Source organism: Cydia fagiglandana, chromosome 6 (genome assembly GCF_963556715.1).
Source record: "Cydia fagiglandana chromosome 6, ilCydFagi1.1, whole genome shotgun sequence".
In the NCBI taxonomy this organism is placed as follows: Eukaryota; Metazoa; Arthropoda; class Insecta; order Lepidoptera; family Tortricidae; genus Cydia; species Cydia fagiglandana.
The window spans coordinates 18,193,310-18,219,022 of NC_085937.1; the positions used below are offsets into that span (position 1 = coordinate 18,193,310).

General features: G+C 39.4%; 2 protein-coding genes across 3 annotated transcripts; both read right to left on the minus strand.

Annotated features, from left to right (window-relative positions):
• Positions 1-2,108: 2,108 nt before the first annotated feature.
• LOC134665439 (YEATS domain-containing protein 4) lies at positions 2,109-5,664 on the minus strand. Its single transcript, XM_063522413.1, has 4 exons — positions 5,524-5,664; positions 5,176-5,457; positions 4,619-4,808; positions 2,109-3,732 (listed from the first exon to the last, which is right to left on the minus strand). Exons 1-4 carry the CDS (start codon positions 5,569-5,571, stop codon positions 3,557-3,559), a joined length of 696 nt encoding a protein of 231 aa, XP_063378483.1. The 5' UTR covers positions 5,572-5,664; the 3' UTR covers positions 2,109-3,556.
• Positions 5,665-9,062: 3,398 nt separating this feature from the next.
• LOC134665417 (uncharacterized) lies at positions 9,063-25,674 on the minus strand. Of its 2 annotated transcripts, none has more exons than XM_063522376.1 (7): positions 25,476-25,674; positions 14,537-14,688; positions 13,752-13,968; positions 13,240-13,357; positions 12,008-12,075; positions 11,235-11,429; positions 9,063-11,031 (listed from the first exon to the last, which is right to left on the minus strand). In XM_063522376.1, the coding sequence occupies exons 1-7, from the start codon at positions 25,569-25,571 to the stop codon at positions 10,480-10,482; spliced, it is 1,398 nt and encodes a 465-aa protein (XP_063378446.1). In that variant the 5' UTR covers positions 25,572-25,674; the 3' UTR covers positions 9,063-10,479. The 2 variants fall into 2 exon arrangements, with proteins under 2 accessions (XP_063378446.1, XP_063378445.1); XM_063522375.1 differs by having other exon boundaries at positions 9,063-11,034; positions 25,476-25,673.
• Between the last annotated feature and the right edge of the window lie 39 nt (positions 25,675-25,713).

Below are 25,713 nucleotides of genomic sequence, written 5' to 3' on the forward strand. Positions count from 1 at the left end.
CTTACACACTGAGTGGCAGGCTAGTGTGTAGAAAACTGCCTAAAATTGCTCCGACCGCCGTGCGACCGGTATTGCCCCTGCGGCAGGTGTGTGAGTGGCCCGCTTTAGAGAACGGTTCCACCGTTGAGATATGGTTTCTGCCATATGTTTTATAAAGGAGGACATTTGGGGTGCATAGACGCTGTCAACAGATGTTACAAGTGGGGTGAACGTTGCATGTCGCATTTCACAGGCCGTGGAATATTTTCTCTGCTTTTCGTCTTCAGCTGATTTTAGTACAGATGTGACGGGTCGTGAGAGGTAAGAAGGAGCGTCAGTGTCGACGACACGGATATAACTTTACTATCGAAGAATTAATAGTCCGATTGTCTATGCCCGGTATCTTTATATGCTAATTTGAGACGTATAAGGACGATTTAATGTCTTGTTTTGCGTGACAATGTGGAGTAATTATATGGCAATTACAGAAAGTAATTGGCGTTTGAAGGTGACTGTAAATAATTGGTATATAGTCATATCTAACATGAAAAATCGACATTGTTAGCCTGTCCATGTTCGTTAAGCATTTTCATGAATCTAGTATACCGGGTGTGGCCAGTAATATGAGCAAAAAATTAAACTGTAGGCTGTACTCTTCATATTGACCAACATTTGTTCAGCGACTTTTAAAAATAACTTGTGGTTAGATTTTTAATACACTTTAAAGTTTATTCTAAGACGCAATGTACGTATTGCGAATTTTGTTATGTTTAAGGCGTGACAAGCAACGTCAATCACAATGATATGGCGTGGCGATGGCGTCCATTGAAGATAATATTTATTTTGTATGAAAAATAGGGAGTCTTTATACTTCATAATTTTTAAAAGTTGTTGAACAAAAGTGTCACCGATTGAGGAGTACAATCTATGTTTGAATTATTGGCTCGTGTTACAGGCCACACCCGGTATAACTGGATCTAGCATGAGGGGTGGGGGGAAATGACTGAACAGGATATTCTATGTAAAAAGTGTAGTGATAATGATTGTATGCGGCAAAGGGTTAAAAGAAGTCAATTAACTATGTATCACTCATAAATTTGTTCTCATTCATATCGTGACTGTCGCAATATCCTGGCCAGGCACGATCAAAATGAACGAATCGATGGTATAATTGACGTGGGCAGGGGACAAAAATGCATTTGTGTGGGCGGGCTATCTCACTATTATATCGAGCCTGTCTGACACAGACAACACCATAGAGAAATATAAGTAAGGAAGGAGTGCAGAGGGCCTATCGCGAACCACGTTAAAACGTATTGCCTCCCTGTCACACTTACGTACGAATTTACAAGTGCGACAGAGAGGCAACACGTCGAACGTGGGTCGCGGTAGGCCCGCTGACTCCATACATCAGTTTTCTGACTAAAACGCGAGTTATTTCGTTGTCGACATCTAGCGTCAAATAGTGGATTTATCGCAGCCCATCTACGCTCCTGGCAGCGCATTATGGATAGCTTTATCCATCTTTATCCACGTGATTAAAATAACTGTCACTGTTTAACACCGTGGGATAGAAAGTGACGGACACCGTTTTACCACGCTGTCACGTAGACAAGAACGACCATCATATCCGTACTGGACCTTTTTATATATTCATATGAGCAAGCCCACGGTGGGGCAAGGTGGGACAGTTGCCCCATCCTGGTATCTGACCAGAACCTAAGATTTTTAGGCACCATGGGGTTGGCAACTGTCAAAGGTTTGCATAGATGACACCGTCATAGCTTGCCCCTTTTTCTATGAGATTTGGCTTGAAGAGCTGGCATCCAAAGCATTAAAAAAACAAAAATTTGACACTGTTCTAGGGATTGACGGGGCAAGCTATGATGGCGCCATCTGCTTAATACTTTGACCGGCCAACCCCATTAATGTAATGACAAAATAAAATATTCATTTAGGTAGGTATATTTAAAATATTTTTATTTTACACGAGCTTCGAGCAACACCGGCTTCCGACACATTACACGAGTATTGACTGGTTAACTACTGTGGGACTTGTGGAGCAAGGATCTTTTTTCCAAAAATGACACCGTGTCCAAAATTCCACGTTATGAACAAAAATAGAGAGATACATCATAAAATGTTTTATTTCATGCTTTCTTACATAAACAGTCTTACGTTAATACCTAAAACACTATTATACCTACTTAATTTTATTATTTATTATAGTAATTAGTAGTAGTACTAAGATAAGATAAGAGTACTAATAGTATAATACCGAATTACCGACGCAGCGTAGAATGGTATCGAAAAATGTGGACTGAGGAACTGGGGGCCTCCATTAAACTCTATAACTCTTCTTTAACCCTTTGAATGCGACGCCTATTATAAAAAACGCGCCACCGTAGACAATTTTGAATGCACAAAGGTTAATATTAAACCGTAAACTTGCGAATATGTGGACATCTGTCACTCAAAGGGAAACAAAAAAAAAAAAAAAAAAAAGAAAAAGGAAAAGGGGAAGGGGTCAGTTGGAAACAGTACCGACAATTTATATTTTCTGTGTACGTAAATAAAATTAATAAATATTAGGGAACATCTTACACAGATCAACCTAGTACCAAACTAAGCAATGCTTGTACGGTCAGCCAAGAAAGTGGTCTACCACTTTTCGACTCTATCAATCAGATGAAGAGTCAAAAAGTGGTAAACCACTTTCTTGGCTGACGGTACTATGGGTGCTAGGCGACGATATTCGAACCCAGGACCATTGGCTTCACAGGGTCACTAGGCCAGACCGGTTCTCAAACAGTAGAGGCAATTTCTAATTTTCTGTGTATGTATATGTAAATAAATAAATAAAAATAAAAAATAAAAAGCCTTTTATTTCCTTTTGTTATACATAAGTTTGTTAATATATTTATGTTGATTTAATTTGTAGGAACCCGTTAGGTGAAGGCCTCTTCCAAAGATATCCATTTTTCACGGTCTTGTGCTATTCTTTTCCAATTTGGACCAGCAATTCTTTTCATGTCTTCCTCCCAGCGCATGTTTGGTTTGCCTTTTCGGCGCTTACCGTCTGGGCCTTTCCAGTTCGTGACTATGGCTGTCCATCTGTGGTCTTTAAGGCGAGCCACATGTCCAGCCCATCTCCATTTTAGCTTTCTAGCGTGTTCTAGAGCATCTATTGCTTTTATTGTTGCTTTTATTTTACTATGTCTTATCTTTTGTATCTTTTTTATGTTCAACATGCTCCGTTCCATTCCCCTCTGGCAAGTAATAATTTTATTTTTTATTTTTTCTGTGAACTTCCATGTCTGGCAAGCATATGTTAAGCTGGGGATGAGGCAGGTGTCCATAGCCTTCTTTTTAAGAGTTATTGGCATGCTACTTTTAAATATTTCTTTATAAGACCAATATTTGTTCCATGTATTTTTGATTCTTCTGTCAACTTCTAGTTCATTGTTCTTGTTGTTGAAACCAATCTGCTTTCCTAAGTATATATAGCTTTCAACATAGTCTAATGGTTTGTTGTCTACAATGATATCTATTTGTTTTTTATGTATATGTATGATTCCTATATTACGGAGAGCAAGCCAGAAGAACTGTTCTGTAGCTTGGCAATTTCTTCCTTAAACTTGGCCCCCGTCTCCTTGGCTAGCTGCAACTTTTCCTTTAGCTCGGCTATCTCGCTGCGCACCTTGGCTTGGGCTGCTATGATCTTTTCTAATGTTTTTTCTTTCTTTTCTTCAACTGAAATGAGAAGGAAAGTTGAATGTTTACTTTTTATAATGGAATTTTAAAGGTTACGAGTAGGGGAGACCGAGGAGAGTTGTGACAGAGGAGAGTTCTGACATCGTCGATTTTTTGGAATCTATTAACTAGAAACTAGGTCGCAATAGCGCGCGTTTGTTAGTTCAAATTACGAGCTAACAAACGTACACTGTTGCGATCTAGTTTCTAGGTAATATATTCCAAAAAATCGACGATGTCACAGCTCTCCTCTGTCGCAACTGACCTCGGTCTCCCCTAGGTACAGGGAAAATAATGTATAATACAAACTTATCTGTTTATATGCTTAAATCTTGATACTCTTGGTAGTAAAAAACTTTTTGGCTTATTGCAAACTGACTTGGTTAATAAATTAAATTGGATAAGACTGATTTTATGTAGTTTTCAAAGAAATACCTACATAAAACTTTTGAACACCAAAAATCCTTAAAGGGATCACTAATTTAGGTGCTTAAAGTGCCAAAAACTCTTTGGTGCAGTCGACGTCAAAGATTTGTTTAAATTTTTCGCTTTATTATAAGGGAGTAAGGTGCAAAAGTGTAAACATATCTTTGACTTTGACTGTACAAACTACCCAAAATAAGGTGTTTGTGTGTGTGTGACAAATGTTATTCTTGCATGATGTCTCATTTGATGACAAAACACAGTCAGAACACACACACACACACACACACAACACACACACACACAGTCATAGTTATTTTGAAATTCGTATTTTTCATAAATAACATGACAATTTATGAAAATATGTATTATAATTTATCCAAATGTTTAATTATCTAGGAAAAATCCACAAAGCTTTATCAATGTAATCCAGCTAAGATACTGGATTATCTAGCAGACTTACAATTAGTGTCATGAGTCCTTGGTCCATTGGTGACAGGTTTGACTGTGGTGAGCAAGTGCTGCATCAGCTGTGTTGGCTCCTGAAACACGATCTCTTCATAGGACTCGCTGACGAGCGCCCGGCCGACGGTCGGGGGAGCACCCTCTGATGCTGGCGACTGGAAGAGCTTGAGGATGTGGTAGAGGGTTACCTGAAAATGTTTGTTATACATTTGAATGTGTTTCAATAAAATATACTTTGAATTTTATGAACAATACCCTCATTCTAAATAGAGTTGGTGCGGAAAAAGTAGAAATAATGTTTTCAACATTTATGGACAACAATAAATGACCCGAGTCTAGGGTGCGGGATTAATTTTGTGTATTTATAACTTTGTTTATTGTAAAATAATTACCAAACTATGAAATAAAAATAGGTATTAAGCTCCAAATCTGCTTAGAAATGTTCCAATAGTTTGTTTCTACAGTTTTTACCTATTATTTGGCTAGTGTAAAGCATTCCCGCGCCCAAATCCCTGGTGTATGATGATAAATAGGGGCAAAAAAGTTTAAACTTACAGGTCTCTCATTTGGATCATGGAAATGTAGCTTGATAACGATCTCGAACTCGCCCCAGCCCGTCTCCGTGAGCTCGTACGGCGGCTTCGTCACAATCCGGTTCGGGTTCGCGTAGCTCTCGTGCAACTTAAAGTTAACCTTCTTGATGTAATTCGACATATCTTCGTTGGCATAAGGCTTCACGTACACCGTCCATTGATGCGTGTGTCCGTCCTCTTCTCGTTTCTTGCCGAAATACCTCGCTATGTTGCCGTAGACTATTGGTTTGACGATTGTAAGACCCTGAAAATTATATAGTTAAAAAAATTTAGATTAAAGAAAGCTTATGAGAAAGATCTAAAGACTTACCTTTATTCGTCCACCTGAATCCGGCCCGAAGTCTGTCGGTAAACTCATAGTATTATTAGTTTCCGGAAAGATATTTAATAACAAGTATACAAGCAAAATAAACAAAATACAAGCTATCGGATCAAACCTAACCTTAAAAGTAAGCTGTCAATGTCAATTTGACAATTAAGGGAAAGTTCGGAACACTACATGAATCACACATTTTGAACGAAAAACTATCCGTGGCCTATTTTATAAAGCTACAAGTTACAATTTACAAGCGGAAGTCTCTTTCTAACCCTATGTGTTAGAACGAGACTTCCGCTTGTAAATTGTAATTTGTAGCTTTATAAAATAGGCCACCGGTTGGACCTTATAGGGTTGGACGTGGGTTGGACATTAAATATTCGGCCATGCCTTATCAGATGGACCACCCAAGGGCCCAACGTTTTCTGAGCGGCTACCGCGAAAACCGAAATTCGCAAATTGCGGGGATCTTTCTCTTTTACTCCAATGAAGGCATAATTAGAGTGACATAGAAAAATCCCGGAATTTGCGAACTTCGATTTTCGCGGTTATAGCTCTGCCGGCCTAGCCAAGGTTACAATCGCTATCGCTTCGACAACGAAAAGCATTATGTCTCTCTGTCACTCTTCCACATTAGTGTGACAGTGACAGTTGCGTTTCGATCGCTACGGAGCGTAAGCGATTGGCATTTTGGCTACGCGGCCTGTTCTCTTTCACGGCGCAGCAACTAGTATCATTTCTCTCTCCTCGCTCTTTTAAAAATGCCGTTTGTCAAAAAAGGACAACCATACTGTTGACAAGATGGACTTCAAATCAAGTGTTGCCTTTCTTGATGCGCCCAGGCTGTGTATGTGTGCATAAAAGCGTATATGTGTGCTCTTTTAGGGATGTAATAGTCGATTTTAATCATGGTATATATCGATAAACGCTACACAGCTGAACGAAATAGCGATTAATTGAAGCTTCAATATCTTCGTTAAACATAAACATAATTGAAATGCTAATGGATAATGAATATATTATAATATAATAATATAATTCAATTATTGCGGAACACCTATTTTAGGAGGTATTTATGTATTTTAATTAAATATCTGAACTTTCTCTTGGTGTGCTGGGGCGTGACTATAAAATTGTGATCTGATAACCACAATAAAGAATAAAAGCGTTTTTGTTAATTTTAGGTATCGTTAAGCCTTTGAAGTAAAATTAAAATTGCAAGAAATGTCGATAGTTTATCGATATGACTTTATCGACATGGCTACAGCAAGGTGGGCCTCATTGTTAATCGTACACTAAACAAAAGTGGCAACAGTGACAGCTCGCTGAGACACCATCTCTATATATTATAAATCTATGGGACCACCTCAGCTTGGCATAATATACTCAGGCAAAATTTGTCAGTAGAAAAAGGCGCGAATTTCAAATTTTGTACAGAGATCGTTCCTTCACGCCTACATTTTTCAAATCTGCCTCCTTTTTCTACTGATAAAGCTGGCTTGCCAAAGGATACTTAAATAAGTTTGACGCCAATGTCTATCTGTCTGTCTGTGGCATCTTCGCTCTCAAACGGATGAACTGATTTCGATACAGTTTTTTAAAGCAAGATTCCTTGTGGTAGTTTCTAGCAATATTTGATATAATCGTTCCAGCAGTTTGAAAAGTATCGGCGCTTTTCCAAAATGTTGTAACTAGTCTTAAAGTGATGGATACTCGATTTTATTTAAATATAACAATTATCTTACTTATAAGAGCAATTTAAAAAAAAGTCAGCCACTAGGGCCTTTGCAGAGTCAAATTAGAGGTGGAGAATATGAACAAAACGAACAATTAATTAGCAAAAACATTGATGGGCCCCAGTTAAGATAGCGGCGGGACCTGGAATCATCAATCAATCATGATTTGATTCTGGTTACGAAAGTCATTTTAATAGTCGGTTACTTAGCAACTAGAAATGTCGTGAGCTTTATGACCTTGACCGACCTTGCCCATCCTATTGTTTGCGTACTTCTTAATATTACTTGTCATTAGGTAACTGAAGACTTCATCCATTAGTGCTTAGTGTGAAAAAAGTGACATTCAGATAAAAGTTTGAAGTTCATCTACTTATCAGATATGTATAACGCGATGCCTCCGCCGCAACTGATTTTGACTGGATGCCCTAACCACGCAGAAGTTTGGCGAGAATGGTACTCCCAGTTCACAGCTTTTCTTAAGGCATCCGGTGGCGATAGAGGCGGATCCGAAGTGAAAGCAGGCCTATTACTCGAATTAATAGGCCCGAAAGGGTACAATATATTTTCGTCTTTCATGTTTGATAAGGACGAGGAAAGACAAGATTATGAGAAACTTGTTCAAAAGTTTAACGACTACTTTACTCCGAAACAGTGTTCTGCTATGGCGCGCTATAATTTTTTTACTAGAAATCAAGAAAAAGACGAAAGCATAGACGATTATGTAGCTGCGTTATGGACTTTAGCAGCACAGTGCCGATTTGATCATTTGGAAGAAGGATTAATAAGGGATCGTATAGTATGCGGTATTCGGAAAGACGACATACGCAAGGTCTTACTCGAAACGGACGATTTAAATTTAGAGAAGGCTCTGGAAATTTGTAGGGGTAATATAAATCAAGATGAAGGGAAGAGGCAAGTTGAAAGTGAAGCCAGCGTAGATGTAGGTTCAGAAGGGGCCAAAAACAGGCAAAGTAGCAGAAGAGGACGCGGCTACCGTCGTCGACTTGCTACTTCCATCAGGTTTACTAACTGGAGTTCCACTTGTTAGAAAAACAATAACTAGGAGTTTCAGTTCTAAGTATAGGGATTTTTATTTATTTGTAAATAAACTTAATACCTACAAACAAAAATGATACTTAAAACATAATTAAATAACTAACCTACAAAACTTAAAAACTAAATCTAAAAATAAATAAAACTAATCTAAAAATAAATAATTACAAACTATCCTGCGGAATGGTGCCGTAGATGCTGGCAGCATTTCCCCGCTGTATCGCAATACTTATTCTTTGTGCGAGGAAGCTGCCAGCTCTACGATCACCAGTGGCGTCTGCTATCCTTTTGGATAAATCCTTAAATAGTGTAGACGCGGTCGGACCCCACGGGCCAAGGGTCTCGACACCGAAGGGTACGAAATAGTATTCGGGGCCGAGACCCCTATATTTGTTCTTTTTTAATTTTAATAACTAGGATATATATTGTGAGTTAAGTATAACTCTATGATGAAATCGTTAAAAAGTTTGAAATTAACAGTTGATCAGGTATCAAAGTATATTTAATAATTCAATACAATGTATGTAGTAGGTTCACAGCTTCGTTCACGATAAGAATCACATGAATTGTATTGTAGACATATTTTCAATTAAATAATACGAAATTACGAATTGTTTACATGGATTTGTTTTTCTTTGCATAAAAAATGTGAGTACCTATTTTTATTAATAAAGTTCATTAAGTACTTTGTTTTGTAGGAGGTAGGACAATCATAAAGGAAGTTTGTAATAAAACGAAACAGTCGCATTATTAGGTTCTTATTTAGAAGGCATGTGAACAATGGTCCATCAAGCTCTTTTCCTTAAATTTAAATGCAATAATAATATCATAATTCTCGAATAACATTTAAACTAACTACACAGTTGCGTAGAACGCTCTAAGGTAATAATGAGCATAAAATTGACATTCACAACATTGAGAATGTGGGACTTTGTCACACGGACACCGTCAGCCTAAAGGATGACTCGCGTTAGACCGATCCGTGTCCGGACTGGAGCTTCCGGAGCATCGTTTTCTATGGAAAGCATCACGTGATCGCCTGTCATGTCATAAAAGTAAGCGCGGGAAGCTCCGGGCCAGACACGGCCCGGTCTAACGTGAGTCATCCTTAATTGAAAAATCTCACCGGCGTCAATCTATTTTGTTATAATATATGTTTGGTGATACGTGTACTGTGTACTATCGAACGAAAGGGACTGACGTCGTAGAAAGTGGTAGCAATTAAACTGCGTTATAAAACAGTCGGGGATCCGTTAGGCCGCATGTTTAAAACTTCGGTAAGGTCAATAAGGAGAAGACCGTCTACAAGCTCTTCCTCCGCTTCTATTATAGCTCTCGTGTTTATATACATACCCCACTTACAGAAGATTGGTAGAGCAGATAGAGCAAAACGTTTTATTTCTGTTTGTTATGGCGGTCGTCTAACCAAAAATGTTGCTGGACTGGTTGCTGGTCTTCTCCATATCGACCTTAAAACTTTACAGAGAGTATTTAAAAGAAGACGGCCATAATCAGTTTCCATATCTTATGCCCATCCTTATTTAGCACAAATACCAGTCATCTCCCATTTTGCATTATGGGCGTGTTTACACGGAGTCAATCGATTCGACTGTTGGAGTCTGTGCGGAAAGAGTGTCGTGGAATGTATTGGTGCCCATACATTTCACGACTATTCTCTTTCCGCACAGACTTTATATTGGAGAGAGTCCATCTAAGCTAACTTTGCACAGACTAGAACAGAAAGTGTCATTATAAACGTCACATTTTCATATAAATTTGCCACACTTTTGCAAATCCCACGCATTGTTAGCTTGGTCCAACTCTATATCTCCCAGTATTTTTGCTCATTGAACATTGGTATTGGTATTACATTGGTAAACGCTCCCACAATGGCCCGTAGAAGTTGCAGATTCTACGGAACCTATATATCAAGCCGAAGAGGAAAATCACGAAGACTGACAATTTTGATCTTCTCGTAGTACAGTGCTAGGCCAGCTTTTATCGCGTTTATAAAACATCGTACCTCACAGCACAAATGTAATACTTTACAAATTTACAGGGATATTTTTTATCCACGTGATAAATTCTAGCTGTACCGTATCGTTTAACCGAGCTACTGGGTTAAAAAGTAAAAAAGTGTCAAGCAGCGTAGCGTGTCAAATTAAAACTTGTGATCGGTGCGCGTCTCAGTCTCAGCGTCCAAGAGTGGATCATTCTCTTCGTCACACCTAGACGAGCGGGAGCCATGCCTCGTCGCCGACACTCTTTGGCTGAAGTGAAGCAAATTCGGCACTAAAGCCCCACAGGGCGTGGCTGGCGCGGACCTAGACGAAACTCTAAACCCGGGCGACACTCTTGAAGTCCTAACGGGATAAGCCACTGACAAAGGCATGTATAAGCTCGACTTCCTGGCCTTCGGAGTCTTTTTCACACTGTCTATCCTCCGGTGCCTTCTTTCGTCGCTAGGTCTTCTTAAGGTCGATTCTCTGGATTGTGTAGGGCTTGTTGGCTGTGGGGGGGATTCGCAGGCGCCGGCTAGTTCTGTGGAGGGGCAGGTGAAGAGGTGGCGGAGGCCGTAAGCCTCGTGCTCGTAGTTGTCGTCGCGGGCGGGGGAGCGGTGCGCGGGGGGCGAGGCGCCGAGCCGCGGCTTGCAGGCGCCGTCACAGTACATCTCGCAGTCTATCAGCTCTAGTTCTAAGTCGAAGGCGGGATCCTGCTGTAAAGAAACAAAATTCGTTTTCTTAGAATCAGTTAACCAAAAATGTTAATTTACCTGCCTATTATAGGTATCTGTGTAAACCTTAATCACATGTATTTTAAATTCAAGGAATAGGTTCTATGCTGTGGTTTCTAGTGGTATAGTAATAACGACAAAGTTTAGGGTGGTATTCGATGCCAAGTAGTAGAAGTACTAACCATGGGTTGAACGGGTGATGTAACCAGATTTTCCCTGAAAGCTGTAGTTTCTCTGGGTGCAGGTTCGGGGACGGTGCGGGATCTCGGAGGAGCACGGGGTTCCCTCTCAGTTAGCGAGGACAGCGAACGTAGCAGGCCGCAGCCCGTGAACGACTCGAAGTCCGTGGAATACGGAGGCGGGACGACCGTATTTGCCTGTGAAGTTACACGGAGACCTTTTACAACATTATTGACACGACACGACACGGCCCGGTCTAACGTGAGTCATCCTTTATGGTGACAGTGGGGAAAGTTTTGTTTGAGACGACGGTAATTAATAAAAGTCAGGTACGGTACACCTGATGGACAGTAAACACTGGCCTATGTAGGTTAGGTACTGTACTTTATTTGGTTTTTCAAGACAATGACTTGACATAATTCCTTTTACGCCTCTAAGTCTACACCTGATCTAACACTGGGAAAGGAATATTGATTGGAATTAATGACGAAAACATTTCAAGTCCTCTTTATAAGCAAATACTCGTACAGTCGAAGCGAACCCCATCTGAGAAATCGAATGCTTACTTTACACGTGAAAGGTTACAGATGTAGTGCATAATTGTTTTCCATCGTATTTTCTCGAAAACGCACGAACGTGTCTTGCTATTTCAGTTAGTCTTAGTACAAAAAGTACTGAGGTTGAATGAAGTTGCATGACTAATAAGAACGTTTCCGAGAAAATACGATGGAAAACAAGTATGCACTATATCTGTCAATCCAAATATGCTACTCACTTCATTTGCTGCGTTGCATATGAAACTGGAGTTGAGAGATTCTGCAGTACTCGTCGCTGATAGAGAACCTGAAACAACACGTCGCTACATTAGTTACGTCGCTGCTAAATACCAGGCTTCACGCTTTATGGGGCCTAGGCACGACATACCTACTGGCAAATAATTAAGACCATAAAATTGCAACTGCGGAATAAAAATTATTTCTTTTAAGCTAAATATACCACGAGGTATTTTAGAGTTTGGTATAATAACTATGTACTTAAAGCGTTTTTTCCAGCAGAGACCTACAAAAATTTGCAAAATGTATTTCCCATTACGGAACAATGGTGTTCCGGACCTTTGGAAGGCGTGCGCGGAGCCGTCAACGGAGGCAGCACGTAGAGGCCTTTTTGACACTTTAATGTAAGTGGTAGAAAAGTGGCGCTGTCTTGTGTCGGAGGCAAAGTCTCATTTTGGGTCGCTAAGCCAACGGAGTAAGTAAGTAAGTACCTAAGTAATGTAAGGGGTAAACGTTTGCAAGATGTTATTAAAAATACTCAGGGCATCCAAATATCTTAATCCGGCACTAGTCCGGGCTTTTCTTTCGGTAGCCCAATGAGAACTGAACAAAAGTCTAGTACACCAAACAGAACTAACAGTAGTCAAGTTTAACTTTGCCAAACGTAGCCCTCCCTCGTGTTGCTTTAGCACTCTTTTCACTGGAGTCAACATGACGCACCACACTGAATGACGCACGAAAAAAACCGGTCGTCAAAGAACACTTTAATGGACTCGATATGACCAGACAACACCGCAGTCAGAGTAAGAATGAACCAGCTTGAGACTTAGTAATTTAATTATTCGCTATAAGTCGATTTGAGTAATTGTCCTCAAATGGGATTAGTTTGTTGAATGTCATTTAATTAAACAGTTGTTGCAATATAAACTTTATGGCTTAGGCTTAGGATTCGATCCTTAAGTCAATAAATGACATTAAGGGGTCTCAGGGGTTGAACTAATTTTTTTAAGGTACACCAAGGGTTTCGTATCCTTTGATCCGCACAGGAATTTGGCACTTTTTGCGAACCGACATAGCAGGCTCGCGGGCCATATTAGTTTTGAGGCCAATGTAACTAGCGTGTCGGCGCCATTTGCTTTGATAGAGGAATATGACAAAACTTACATTCAGGAGCAATGAAAACGGGTGACTTTGTAAGGAAATTTGACAAACAAAAGTCATAAAAAGACCTTACCCGGCGCCCGAATGACGTAGTTCCTAAAGTAGTGGACCATCAGATAATTCCCTCCGGACTTGCCGTCTCCTTCTTCACACGTGATGACCAATGGAAATAAATCGGGTTTGCTTGTCACCTGTTGGAAAACTTTGGTTTAGCGTACATATTTATAAAGTAATTAAACAATCTAAGATGAATTTGTTCAAGTTGTGGGATCGACAGACTGTCATTTTATTGTAAAGGATTTTATTTAATCGACCTGTTTCTTGTAAGCATTTTTCAAATTAACAATTATTATTTTAACCCATATCTCGTGAGAGTGGACGAGCAGGCGAACCAACAAGCTTAATTCCCGCAACTAAGTACCTACTGCTGTGCCGTCGGAAAACTCGGAAAATTTCCAAATTCCGATATATCCACATTTAAAATTTTTAGATATTCATTTTTTGCGTGGGTGCTTTTTGAAATTGTCCGTTACCAAACGGAAACTTTTCTTAATTACTATATATTCTATGTTTCCTGACAGATACCTCTGAATACGGCGGAGGAGCTTGATGAAACGAGCCGCAGCGGCTATATCTAGGCGGTGGATACACTGAGCCAGCAGAATCATGGTCCGAGGCAGGCCGGCGAGCGCAGCACGACAGCGAACACATGTATACGCGGTGTGAACTCCGCTTGAAGACTAGGCACCACACGCAGCAGATCAGGATGCCGCCTAGTGTGCCGAGGAGGAAGAGGACTGGCCTGGAAGTTGAAAAAAAATTGTTATGTATTTAGACAGGTAGCTGCTGCTGGTGCTATAACTAAATCATAGCACGATTTCACTTTGCACGGTTTCATTGTTTTAGATAAAATCTGGTGAAGTAAAAGTGGGATTCAGGCGCGCTGGCTCAAGGGGTTCCATCCTGTCACAGAACACTTTCTGCTGAGGGACAGAGAATATGTCATTTCCCTGTCCCCGACAGCAAGATACTTAGCAGAAAGTGTCTGGAGAAAGGACGGATCTAATGCAGTAAACTGAGATCTAAGCAGTACTTACTTTTAATTCTAAAATGTTTGGTTTGTTTAGGAAAATTAAGACTAAGTTAATGTGGAAAAGTGTGGTCTTTCGTCCCATTTAAACTTTGCGATTGTATACATATTCACTCCACTGACAGAGAGCAGAAGGAGTGAAACTCTTGCTTTCTGAGTATATTTGAGCGACGTAACGTGTTATACAAATTACATGAGTTCTTGCCTGTCTTCCCACCTATAAAATTTCGGTCTTCTCCAAATCGACCTTTTGTTCTCGTTTTTTTCATCTTGTACTTACCATTGCGCGTACCACGGATACCGGTAGACCTCCTTAACCTCCTGTTCCCGTCTGGGCGGCGCCGTGGGCGGGGCGCAGCACCCCGCCTCGCAGCACAGCCAGTGAGGCGGGCAGAACCGGCCGTCAGGGCAGGGTGTCTCGGACGCTACCTTCTGGAAAACCAAGGATTTGATTTAACTTGGTGTGGTATGTTGATCGTGTTTTACTGCAAGCGTATTATGGATCGCTTTATCCACATGATAAAATAACTGTCACTTTGTAACTCCGCGGGATAGAAACAGACGGGCACCGTTTTATCACGCTGTCACGTAGACAAGAACGACCATGATATCGGTACTGATCGTACGTGCCACTCCCGAGCCCCGGTGATCACGTGATGCTCTCCGTAGAAAACGAAGCTCCGGAAGCTCCGGCCCGGTCTAGCGTGAGTCATCCTTTAGATTGGAAGAGGAAGGGTCGGTAAGACAAAACTGTATTCTATTTATTTTTAGATTTTTTGAGACGCATATTTCGCATGTACACCTACAAATTTACTTACATACATACAAATGTGCAAGTTTCGGAGTTTCCAAAAAGTTGGATATTATAAGCGCGTTTACAACACGCTTCGTATACAGTACAATAATATCTTCAGGATGTTGTTAAAGCTGCCTCGTCACTGCAGTGCGTCAGGCATGTTTGCCGAGGCGCACACGGATGGCTTCCATGCCATCAGACGCAAGAGGGTAGCCTCTTTGCTGCGACGAGTGAGAGACAGTAATAACAACATCCTGAGGATGGTGGCTGGACGCCTCGACTGTCCAATATTAAAATATTAGGTCAGTATTGTGACGGGTAGGGCATAGCATTCTTTAATTATGTATTCACACATATTTACTAACATGTAGTTTTTAGTAATTTATTTATTGATAAAAATAAAGAAAGGAATAAACAAACATAATAAAACTTACAAAACTATAGATAAAACATTTGCCCCAGGTCGCCGTCAACGGGCAAGGTGCCCAGAAGGCTGGCCGTATTTCCCCGCTGTATAGCGATGCTAATACGCTGGGCGAAATAGTGGCCAGCCCTCTGGTCACCAGAAGCCTCTATTAAGACGAAACGGGAGCTGAGCCCTGAGCTAAAAGTCAATTTTGAGATTTCAAGCTGAATATACCCGTCGCTCTGACGGGGCGTAACCGCGGCGTGAGAGACTGTATTTGTATGTGTAATGCACGCACACAGACGCGTGCGGTGCGCCCGTACTCGCGCTGGCGCGCACCTCACTGATTGCAATTTGCATTCCCACTTTTTGTTACTGCTACTACTAAGTAGGGTAATTCGCCAGTAACTGGCCACTTTTAATAACTGGCCGCCCTAAACTAAAAATGAATCCTATTCACCTATAAACAGAATTCATTTTAGTATAAGGTTTCAACAACTTCAATAACTGGCCACTTTATACTAAAATTAATTCTATTCATAGGTGAATATATGTTATTAATTTTTGGTTTGGGGTGGCCACTGACGAATTACCCTATTGCGATTGAACTTTTTTACTTACCCGGCTTACGTTTACGGAACTCGATATCGAATAGGGTAATTCGCCAGTAACTGGCCGCCCTAAACTAAAAATGAATTCCATTCACCTCTATACAGAATTCATTTTAGTAGGTATAAGGTTTCAATAACTGGCCACCTTATACTAAAATGAATTCTATTTATAGGTGAATAGAATTCATTTTTGGTTTGGCGTGGCCAGTTACTAATAGTGGCCTGTTACTGGCGAATTACCCTATTTATGTACTTAGGGGTCATCCATTAATTACGTCACACCAATTTCTAAGTTTTTTGACCCCTCCCCCCCTTGTCACACTTGGTCACATTTGGCAAACCCCTCCCCCCCTAGTGTGACGTCACATTTTTTCTACGAAATCGCCAAATCGAATTAAGTAAGTACCTAAGTATTATTAATATTTTATCAAAATATTTTTGACGATATAAATATTAGTAATTTTATAACAAAACTGCTTAGGAAAGAAAATTAAACGATAAAAAACTATTTTCGTTTTAAAAACTTGTTATTTAAATGTACAGCGAACTAAATAATTTAAATAAATTTTCGGTTACTGATGAAGTTAAAGTGACGTCACAAAGTTTGTGTCTCCCCCCTTCCCCATGTCACAATATGTCACATTTTCTTGACCCCCTCCCGCCCCCTAAACGTGTGACGTAATTAATAGATGACCCCTTAGTGGTTAATACTAGTATCAAGTAAGTATTTTTTTTTCAATAATGCTCAGAAACGAAGTATAGACATGACAAATATAAATATTAACGTCTTTGTAAGGCAGGATTGGACATTCTATAGAGTAAGAGTAAGTGTATGAAACAACCAATTCAGCTAGGACTAGGGAATGCTATCTAGATCTCGCAATTTCGAGATCTCGCTAGATCTCGCACGTATTTTCGAAATTTAACCTAGTTGACAGGAAATCTCGATATATGCAATCTCGGTCGAGATCTCGATTAATATATTCGAGATCTCGAACAAGACTGAAAGTGAAATACTTTGTTTTAAGTAATATATGACCTTAGATTCATGTTGTTCAGGCAGTGCTATTATGTGTCCGGCTTTAGCTCTATTATTGTTACGCAGTTTCTAAGTAAAGGTAAATAGTGGTTTAACATCGATAGCATTTCATAGAAGTAAAGTAAGAATTAAAATTGATTTTATGTTAAATATTTAATTTGTTGTTGTTATTTTCAAAATATAACATGAGGTACCTTAAATAAGTAGTATGTCGGCGGCATATCGAAAAATCGTAATCCTTGGCGTATCATGAAACGCCACCATTTCCTGATCTAATATTAACCCAGGCATATCACGATCTTCCTTATGAAAGAGACGGCAGATCCATCAGAGCAATGCATTCTTTGATATTCCTAGCTTCATAGCGGGCGCATTGTAAAATAATTGATCGAGAAATCATATATTTTCAATGATTTTGTAAATGACTACAGTTATGACTACGGTTATTAGAAACCAATTATAGTATGTTTAATATTCTTTCTAATGGTATGCATCAGCAATTGATCAGTAAAATAGAACCCGAGAAATAATGATCAGTTGAGGTCGGTCGCCCGCCATTTACGTGACGGAACAAAATTCATCATTACTTTGTTATATGTATAATATCATACATCAATAAAACTTATGTTTTTGGAAAGCTAATGAAATTTTTCGTATATTTAATAATAACATTAATTGCGATAAAGTTATAATTTATTGAGTTAGACGCATGTTTTGTCAGTACTTATGCCATCCATGCACGGTAAAAAATCATATATTTTAAATATTTTGTAAATGACTACAGTCATGACTACGGTTATTACAAAACAATAATTGCACGTTTAATACTCTTTCAAACCACATCTCACACGAACCGATCGGTCCCATAGGACTAAAGACGTGAACAAATAAGGTCGGCCGCCCACTTTTTCCTTCCTTTTTTTCGACACGTCCGTCCCCCCCTCCATAAAATAAAAACCGGTTTATTCATATTCTGGAGACCACGAGGAGCACGTCCATACCAGTTTTAGGTATTTAGAAGAGATGTCGACGAAAATCGTGAAGGAGACGACTTTTGTTTAATTTGCCTATAGACTATAGGAATATCAGAATATCACACCTTGAGGTTTGCGCAAAATGGCTGGTGTTCGCTAGGCAGATCATGAAATGTCGGCGTTTCATTATATTCCTAGGAATATCTCGATACGCCCGATTTTACGATGTCTATATCTATGGAATTCTTAGAGATTATTGATTAAAATAACACATTTTTAGTTACTTTGTCAAATTCGATCTCGTCGAGATATTAATCTCGATCCCGAAAATCTGACTGTCGAGATCTCGAAACACCCAATCTCGATTCGGATTTTTCGTGCGAGATCTCGAATCGCCAATCTTGGTGCGAGATTGCATTCCCTAGCTAGGACCTTAAATTGCTCGACAATTACGGAGCGTGACTGTACCTAAAAATTTTGTAAACCCATAACCATGCAATAAAATATTTTTGATTTTGATTTCTAATTTGAAATATTAGAATTTCAAAATAGATTGTACCTATGTAACTACAAAAATGTGTTCCCTCTCAACGCAAAACCCCTTGTGTCTTAGGAGGATCTAGATATTTTCACACAAGACGGTTTATCGATAACTTCTTACATCACTAGATTATCGACATTAAATGTCGACTATTGCCCATCACTTTTCTGGCTGTGTACGTATTTAGAAACTTGACTCCGCCCCTAAAATTAGTGCGATAGGGACAACTGCAGCTGAGGCGAAAAATCCTGCGTAAAAATGACAAAAATCGAGGTTTCGTAGTCCTCTTTTTCCTCCTCCAAAACTTAACCAATCGTAACCAAATTTGGAAATCTAAATGATTATGAAATTATCTGTGTCGGACCGTTTTGCTTTTTTGGCTAATTGATATCAGTTTTGAATACCACGCCTCTCATTGCGGCATAGTCAATTAGGCCATTTTGGCCATTTTTGAAGGGCGCTAAGCGCCTTAAAAAACAAAAATATAAAAAAAAGCAAAACGGTCCCACACAGATATTGACAATATTAATCTGTGTTGAAAAAATCATTGCTCTAGCTTCAAAAACCACGGAGGAAAACGAGGACTACGTTTGTATGGAGAAATGACCACTCCTGTTGGCTCTTAAGCGCGCCGACAAGTCTTTGTACAGTCGACGCGCACTTGGCCCCCACGGCCCCAAAGTTTCGACACCAAACGCCGCAAATATGTAGCTGCTTCCCAGAGCGGCATATTTGCGGCGCTTGAGGCTTTCGGCTGAGGAAGCCGCAGCGCCAGCAGAGTCTTTGGTGCTTGGAACATGGGACGGTGCCAGGGTATCAACGCAAGTAGCGTCCCAAACTAGCGGCCGACCCATGCTCCAAGGCACCAGTGTCATTCCGTCGGGTCTCTTGCCGTCATCCCTGGCCAGATCCCTGTAGTTTTTTAAGTTTAGATATAAGTAGACTAACACAAATATGGAATGTACAAAAAAAATCTGAAATAAACAATTTTTATTTTTTTTATTTTTTTTTATTTATTTATAAGTTCGCGGAAACTTCAGAAAAATTGTAGAAAAAATGAAACTTTAATTTTGGAAATGGAAAATTTCTATTGCGAAATTTCTAAGCGGTAAAATTTATATTCACTACTCACTAGTTGTGAATGAATGTATTTAGTAACAGACTACCGCACCGCGACTTTGGTGCGGTGCGGCGCACATATCGATAGTGTGTAAAGTGGTCGCCGTAGGTACGTGCGTTAAGGACACAGCTATAAGTTAGAACGAGAAAGAGATATTTTGAATTTTTGACCGCACCAAGGTCGCGGTGCGGTGCGGTAGTCTAGATTTAAGGTTCTAATTTTCTAAGTTAGGTATGTGTTCTGATGAATCTATCAAGATTTATGTAGAATTATAATTACTTATAACATTCTATACAACTTTTCCCTGGGGCCCAAAAAATAATAAATGACAGTAGTTCAAACCTGAGTGTTATATTTTTTGGTTCAAACGCAAAGAAATAGTCCGGTCTGGTGAAAAAATCTTTACATTAGGTAATTAAAAAATATATTAAAAAGTCAGTCAAATACCTACGAATATGCTTAATCAGCGCTATCCCAGCAAATATTTTTCATCTGACGAAAAAACTTGATTAAACATCTGAATGCGAGATCAAAGGGCTTTAATTAAAACGTTCATTTTATACTCTTCAGGGTTCCGCAGTGAAATATGAAAAGTCGACGATTCCGATGAGTTCTTTTCAATCCTCTTCCAACTTACTCTAGACTTTTTTTTTAATTTGTATGGAATCCGTTACTCCCTAAGTGTTATTATAATTAAATAACCGAAAAATATAAAACGAGCGGGCATAGCTGTGTTTAAAAGACATCGAATTATGTTAAAAACTTAAAAATATTTTCCTTAATGTCAGTATCCAGGGATTAACATGAGGACTACCTACGTTTGGAAAAGTGATCGTTCCCCACAGACAAAACATCCTCCAGACTGAGCATAGTCCCGCTACCCCCTCTGCCACCCATACGGTAAATTTTCTCCATGGTCGAGTCGAAAGTGTCTTTGTGTGACGTCCGTGTCTTTGAACGGACCAATCACGGCACGGGACTTCGCTCACCTCGTCCCGCGCACCCCCGCATTTTTGGCATCATCAGTTTCATGAAATAATTGCTCTAAAGTCGGTCTAGAGGTTTCCTAGTCTATGTCGTTCCCTTTATGTACGGAACCGTCATTCCTAAAGTCCATTTTCTCTTAGCCCTTGTTCACGAAAGCCAACCTCATTTCCCCGTGAATAGCCAGACAGGCAAGCAGCAAACAAGCCTGAATAGACCGTTTGAATGTAAAGGGTTTTATTTCGCGAACTTACGTATTCAGTGGCCTTGTGCGTTTTAAATGGAGGTTTTGGTAGATCTACATGTTGTTTTCATTTTATCTTTTTCTCCCTAAGGTTTTTTTATGTACCTATTTATATTTTATGCACATTACACGGGCGAATGACAACTAAATGACATACAGATGTATATAGTGCATAATTGTATTCCGTGTTTTCCGTTTTTTTTTTTCGGAAACGTTCGTAGGTATTTGTCATGCTACTTCAGTCAACGTCAGTACTTTTTGTACCGAGACTGACTGAAATAGCAAGACACGTTCGTACGTTTCCGTGAAAATACGAAGGATAACAATATTAACAATTATGCACTACCTATACATCTGTAATTTAGTTTAGATATAGCTATAGGTACATCTGTAATTTAGTTTAGATATAGTTTTGATGTCAAACGGCGCGATTCGGGAAATGAATTAGAGATTCACTAGATAAGAAATAGTAAAGATATGTGACGTTCCACGAAAAAGGTACCATTGGTGTCATGGGTGTTTTCTATGTACATAAGTATGTTCGACTCGAACATGGAGTAATTACCGTGAAATATTTAGTATAATTACCGTGGCAGAGGGGGTAGCGCGACTATGCTCAGTCTGGAGGATGTTTTGTCTGTGTTCTACACACACAATATGCGCAAGAGGCAAGTACACTTTGCCATTTTATAAATACTCGATACTCGTAGATAGAAAACTCTACCCTACTCTCTCTCTGTAGAGTTTACGCAAATTTACGCAACATCTGAGGGCCTACCGCGAACCACGTTCGACGTGTTGCCTCACTGTCACACTTTGGTACGAATTTACAAGTGCGACAGAGAGGCAACACGTCGAACGTGGTTCGCGGTAGGCCTTTTGATTAAAGATAGAGGCAATCAACAAGCGGTCGTATTAAAATAAGATCAAAACGTGACAAGTTGTTAAACCGGAATCGAGCTCCTGTTTTATTTCTTTCAATTAATTTTTCACCACATTTTAGATCCTAAACTACCGAACATTTTAACCTGAACGTTTGAACATCGATTAATTACAAAAGGAATAAGTTAGTTATAAAAACAAATTTAAAAATATCTACCCTTAAGGGGGGAAATGGGAGGGGGAGAAAGTTTGTATGGAGAAAAATAAAAACATCAAATTTGTACCAAAAAAGGGCAAAAACGCATGGAAAAAGTATTAAAACATAATATTTAAACTTTTAAAATGTCAAATTCAGTGTTTTAGTAAACATTTTTAATCTTTGACTTTGGGCATAGTTCCATTTGTATGGAAATCGTAACCGCCACGCGCTATAAATTATTTTTTTTTACAAAAAAATGTATGAATGCCTACTATAAAGTGATATTTTCCAGAATAAAGAAAACATGGGCTACATCGTCCAATTTTTTATTTAGTGCAAATCGCCACACTGTAATTGTAACATCCAAAATTGTCACAAAAAATGACATAACATTTTCATGTTTTGTACAAAAATATATTTTTTTGTATGGAAAGGCATAATAATTATTTCAAAAATGAATTCCTCGTCCCTAATTTATACGAAAATGATATATAACTTGCCCTAGTTGCTAAGACTAGGAAGGAATATAGCATAGATTGGACCTGGGGAGCCGACTCTTTCACCCCCCCTTTTTGGGGGGTCTGCATGGTACGATCTCCTGTCTACCGGGCCAGATCAACTTTGTTTGACCTAAGGAACAATCATGCCAAGCGGCATTTCCTGAGACTAAAGTGCATGCTAAATGACCTTACTGACCCTACTAATATACCGGTAAATGGCGGTATAGCGGACTTCGAGACAGCACAGCGGCCAGCGCGTTCCAGCGGCGAGTTTCTACGCTTCACCCAACGAACCCCTTCACTAAAAGTTACAGTCTACACTCCACAATAGCAATATCACTTGCTCCCTCTAACGCATAAATGCGTCCCTTGGAGTGGCCGGTCCTGGCCCATCGTGTAAAGGAGCCATTATAATCCAAAGTCCCCCGCCGCGTCTGTCTGTGTGTATGTAATGTACGCGATAAACTTAAAACTATTGAACGGATTTTCATTCGGTTTTCACCTATCAATAAAGTGATTGTTGAGGATGGTTTTGGTGTATAATTTGTTAAGGTTTTGTGTAATCCGTGCGAAGCCGGGGCGGATCGCTAGTTTCTAATATAAATTAGCCTAGCCATTTTTATTTTTTGTATTTTATCAGATGTCAATGATTGTAGTTCTAATCTAATAGTTCTTTTAATTTGAAAAAGACGTTAGTACCGTAAAACGGGGTGAGTAGGTTTTGCGAGGGAGAGGTGGGTTATGAATGGGGAGAGAAGGTTTGATAGGGGGATGAGAAGGGATTTTAAGGCTACTGCTACAAAAATAATGTATTCCAATTTAAAATGGAGCTATAGTAATACGCATAATAAAAAAAAACGATCCAACAATCTTCAAAAATCACCTTTGTATGAAAACCCCTCTCACCCCAAATACGAGGCACTACGGGGTGAGGTGGGTTTTCCTCTTTATCATCAAAGTTATGAAATGGAACTACCCAAAATAAAATAAAAACGTCCGGAACACTTATTATATACACCATTCAGTTTTCATATGTAAAAATAAAATGTTATCGAGGTTTGAATTTCAGTTTTGACCCTACTCACCCCATTTTACGGTAGTAAGAAAATTGTTTGAAAAAAATCTTTGTCTAAAGCATATGGACCAACCGATATTGTAGCTAGTTTTATTTTCACAGTCAGCAGGTAAATCAGGTTAGAGCTAGATACGATTCCAGACGGCTTAGCACAGACTGGGCTAACAGGCTTAGGTTACAGGTCATCGCCCATTAACCTACTGCTCAAATCGATAGGCTGTAGCCTAGACAGGTTAATCTTGAGTACGGGTCATCGAATTTTCATTGTGACCTTATAAAACAATGTCCCTCGCCGCGTCTGTCTCATTGTGTGTATGTACCTACTGCGGAATCGCGGATATTAAAAAAAGACAGGCCAAGTGCAAGTTGAACTCGCATCGCGCCCCGAGGGTTTCAGAGATAATGGGAATTAGGGAATTTTCCTTTGTTAATTAATCATTATTACTGTAAGTAATCCCACGTTAATCAACATAAGAATCAATCGTATTAACATTTTATGCACAGGACCGTTAGGGCAGGGCTCGGAAACCGTTCTCATTTATGAAACCGGTTTCGGTCATTCGCCCGGGAACGATAAGGATTTCGTTTCCGTTTGCGGTTACCGGTTAAAAAACTGTTCTTTTGAGATAACGGTTTATGCCATATACGTTCTCATTTCGTTCTCGAGGAACGAAATTAACCGGTTAAATTGAAAATATCGAAGCGAGATAGTACCAGTAAGTATTGCTATCTCTTTCACGTATGACAGCTTAACCGAGTCTTCGAAAGCCAAGATTAACCGGTATTATACCGTTCCCTGCGAATCATAAAGTTCCATTCCCTCTTCTTACCGGTTAGGATATTAACAGGTATTTCAATACCGGTTCCGAGTCCTGCGTTAGGGTACCCTGAACAAAAAAAGGGAAAAAATTCTACAGAAAAGCCCTCATATCGAACTATAAAAATCGCATTTAGTTATGAAACTGTGGTCGTCAAATAAACTATAACTGTAAAACTAGATACGTACCTAATCAGAAACTAGAATCTAGAGCATCAATAAATTCTCCACTCTGATCGCAGAAGATAACAAAAGTTTACGCGGGAAATATCCTGAGAAAGCTCACAGAGCTGTCATACCCATTGACGCGCATATACAACCATAAAAACTTGATCTCCCGTCACCCATGTTTAACACTGACCTAAAGGATATCTTTACACTGGTTTTTCAAAGGCGAGTGCTCGGTAAATAGTAATGTGCACTATAGAGCGCAGACGCGACGTGCGATCGATATAAACTGTCAAACAAACCACGCTCTGACGCTTTATCATAGAAGAAAACAGGCTATTTTGTCATATCATTTTTCAGAGAAACTTCCTATGACTATGGCACAAAAGATGAGATTGGGATACGATGCAGGAAAATGAAGAAGTTTTAGAAATATTTTGTTATAATAAGAATAACAATGTCAGGTTCATAGAATAAATTGATTTAATACATTCAAAGATGTACCTAGTAGTTAGATAATTTATTTTAGTAAATTAAATATTTAGGTTTTGTTCGAATAGTATTAATTCTCTAGCATTTTTTTTATTATATGACGTCATATAAGAAAAAGCATGTACCTACAAAAAATAACATTCTTAATGGTGAGACATATACACGTCTATTTTAAGTAGGTAGGTACTCCTTGAATGGTTTGCATTACAGATTTTTCAAAAAATTAAAAATGACTAAAGTCAATGGTCTAGACTAGGTGCTTATGGTTTGGTGCATATTGAAATAATTAGCGTATGTGATACAAACCCCGTTAGTCCGTCACAAAATAGTTTAAAAAAACCCTACACAAACTCTAAAAACACAACACTCACATGTACAGGGCTGAAAATAAAAAATCCAAGTATCGTGAAGGCAGTAGCGGTGAAAATCATGGCTAATATCAAAACAGGCTTCAGACAGGGAGACATGGGGTCACATGGAGTCTGGTGCAGTTGCACCGGCGGTCAGGGTTTAGGGAGCATCGTTTGCGCCCTATCCCTCTGCTTGCGCGGGTCGTACTGAGGCAAGCCTGCCCTGACCATTTTAGCAAGACCTCCTTGGTTGCCCTCA

Coding starts and splice junctions, on each gene's coding strand:
- LOC134665439 (XM_063522413.1), bottom strand. CDS start 5,571: ATGAGTTTACCGACAGACTTCGGGCCGGATTCAGGTGGACGAATAAAG. Junction 5,458..5,523: donor ATTCAGGTGGACGAATAAAG/GTAAGTCTTTAG, acceptor TATAATTTTCAG/GGTCTTACAATCGTCAAACC. Junction 4,809..5,175: donor ATGATCCAAATGAGAGACCT/GTAAGTTTAAAC, acceptor AAACATTTTCAG/GTAACCCTCTACCACATCCT.
- LOC134665417 (XM_063522375.1), bottom strand. CDS start 25,571: ATGTCTCCCTGTCTGAAGCCTGTTTTGATATTAGCCATGATTTTCACC. Junction 13,358..13,751: donor CTCCTCCGCCGTATTCAGAG/GTATCTGTCAGG, acceptor GTTTTCCAACAG/GTGACAAGCAAACCCGATTT. Junction 11,430..12,007: donor TATGCAACGCAGCAAATGAA/GTGAGTAGCATA, acceptor GTAACTTCACAG/GCAAATACGGTCGTCCCGCC.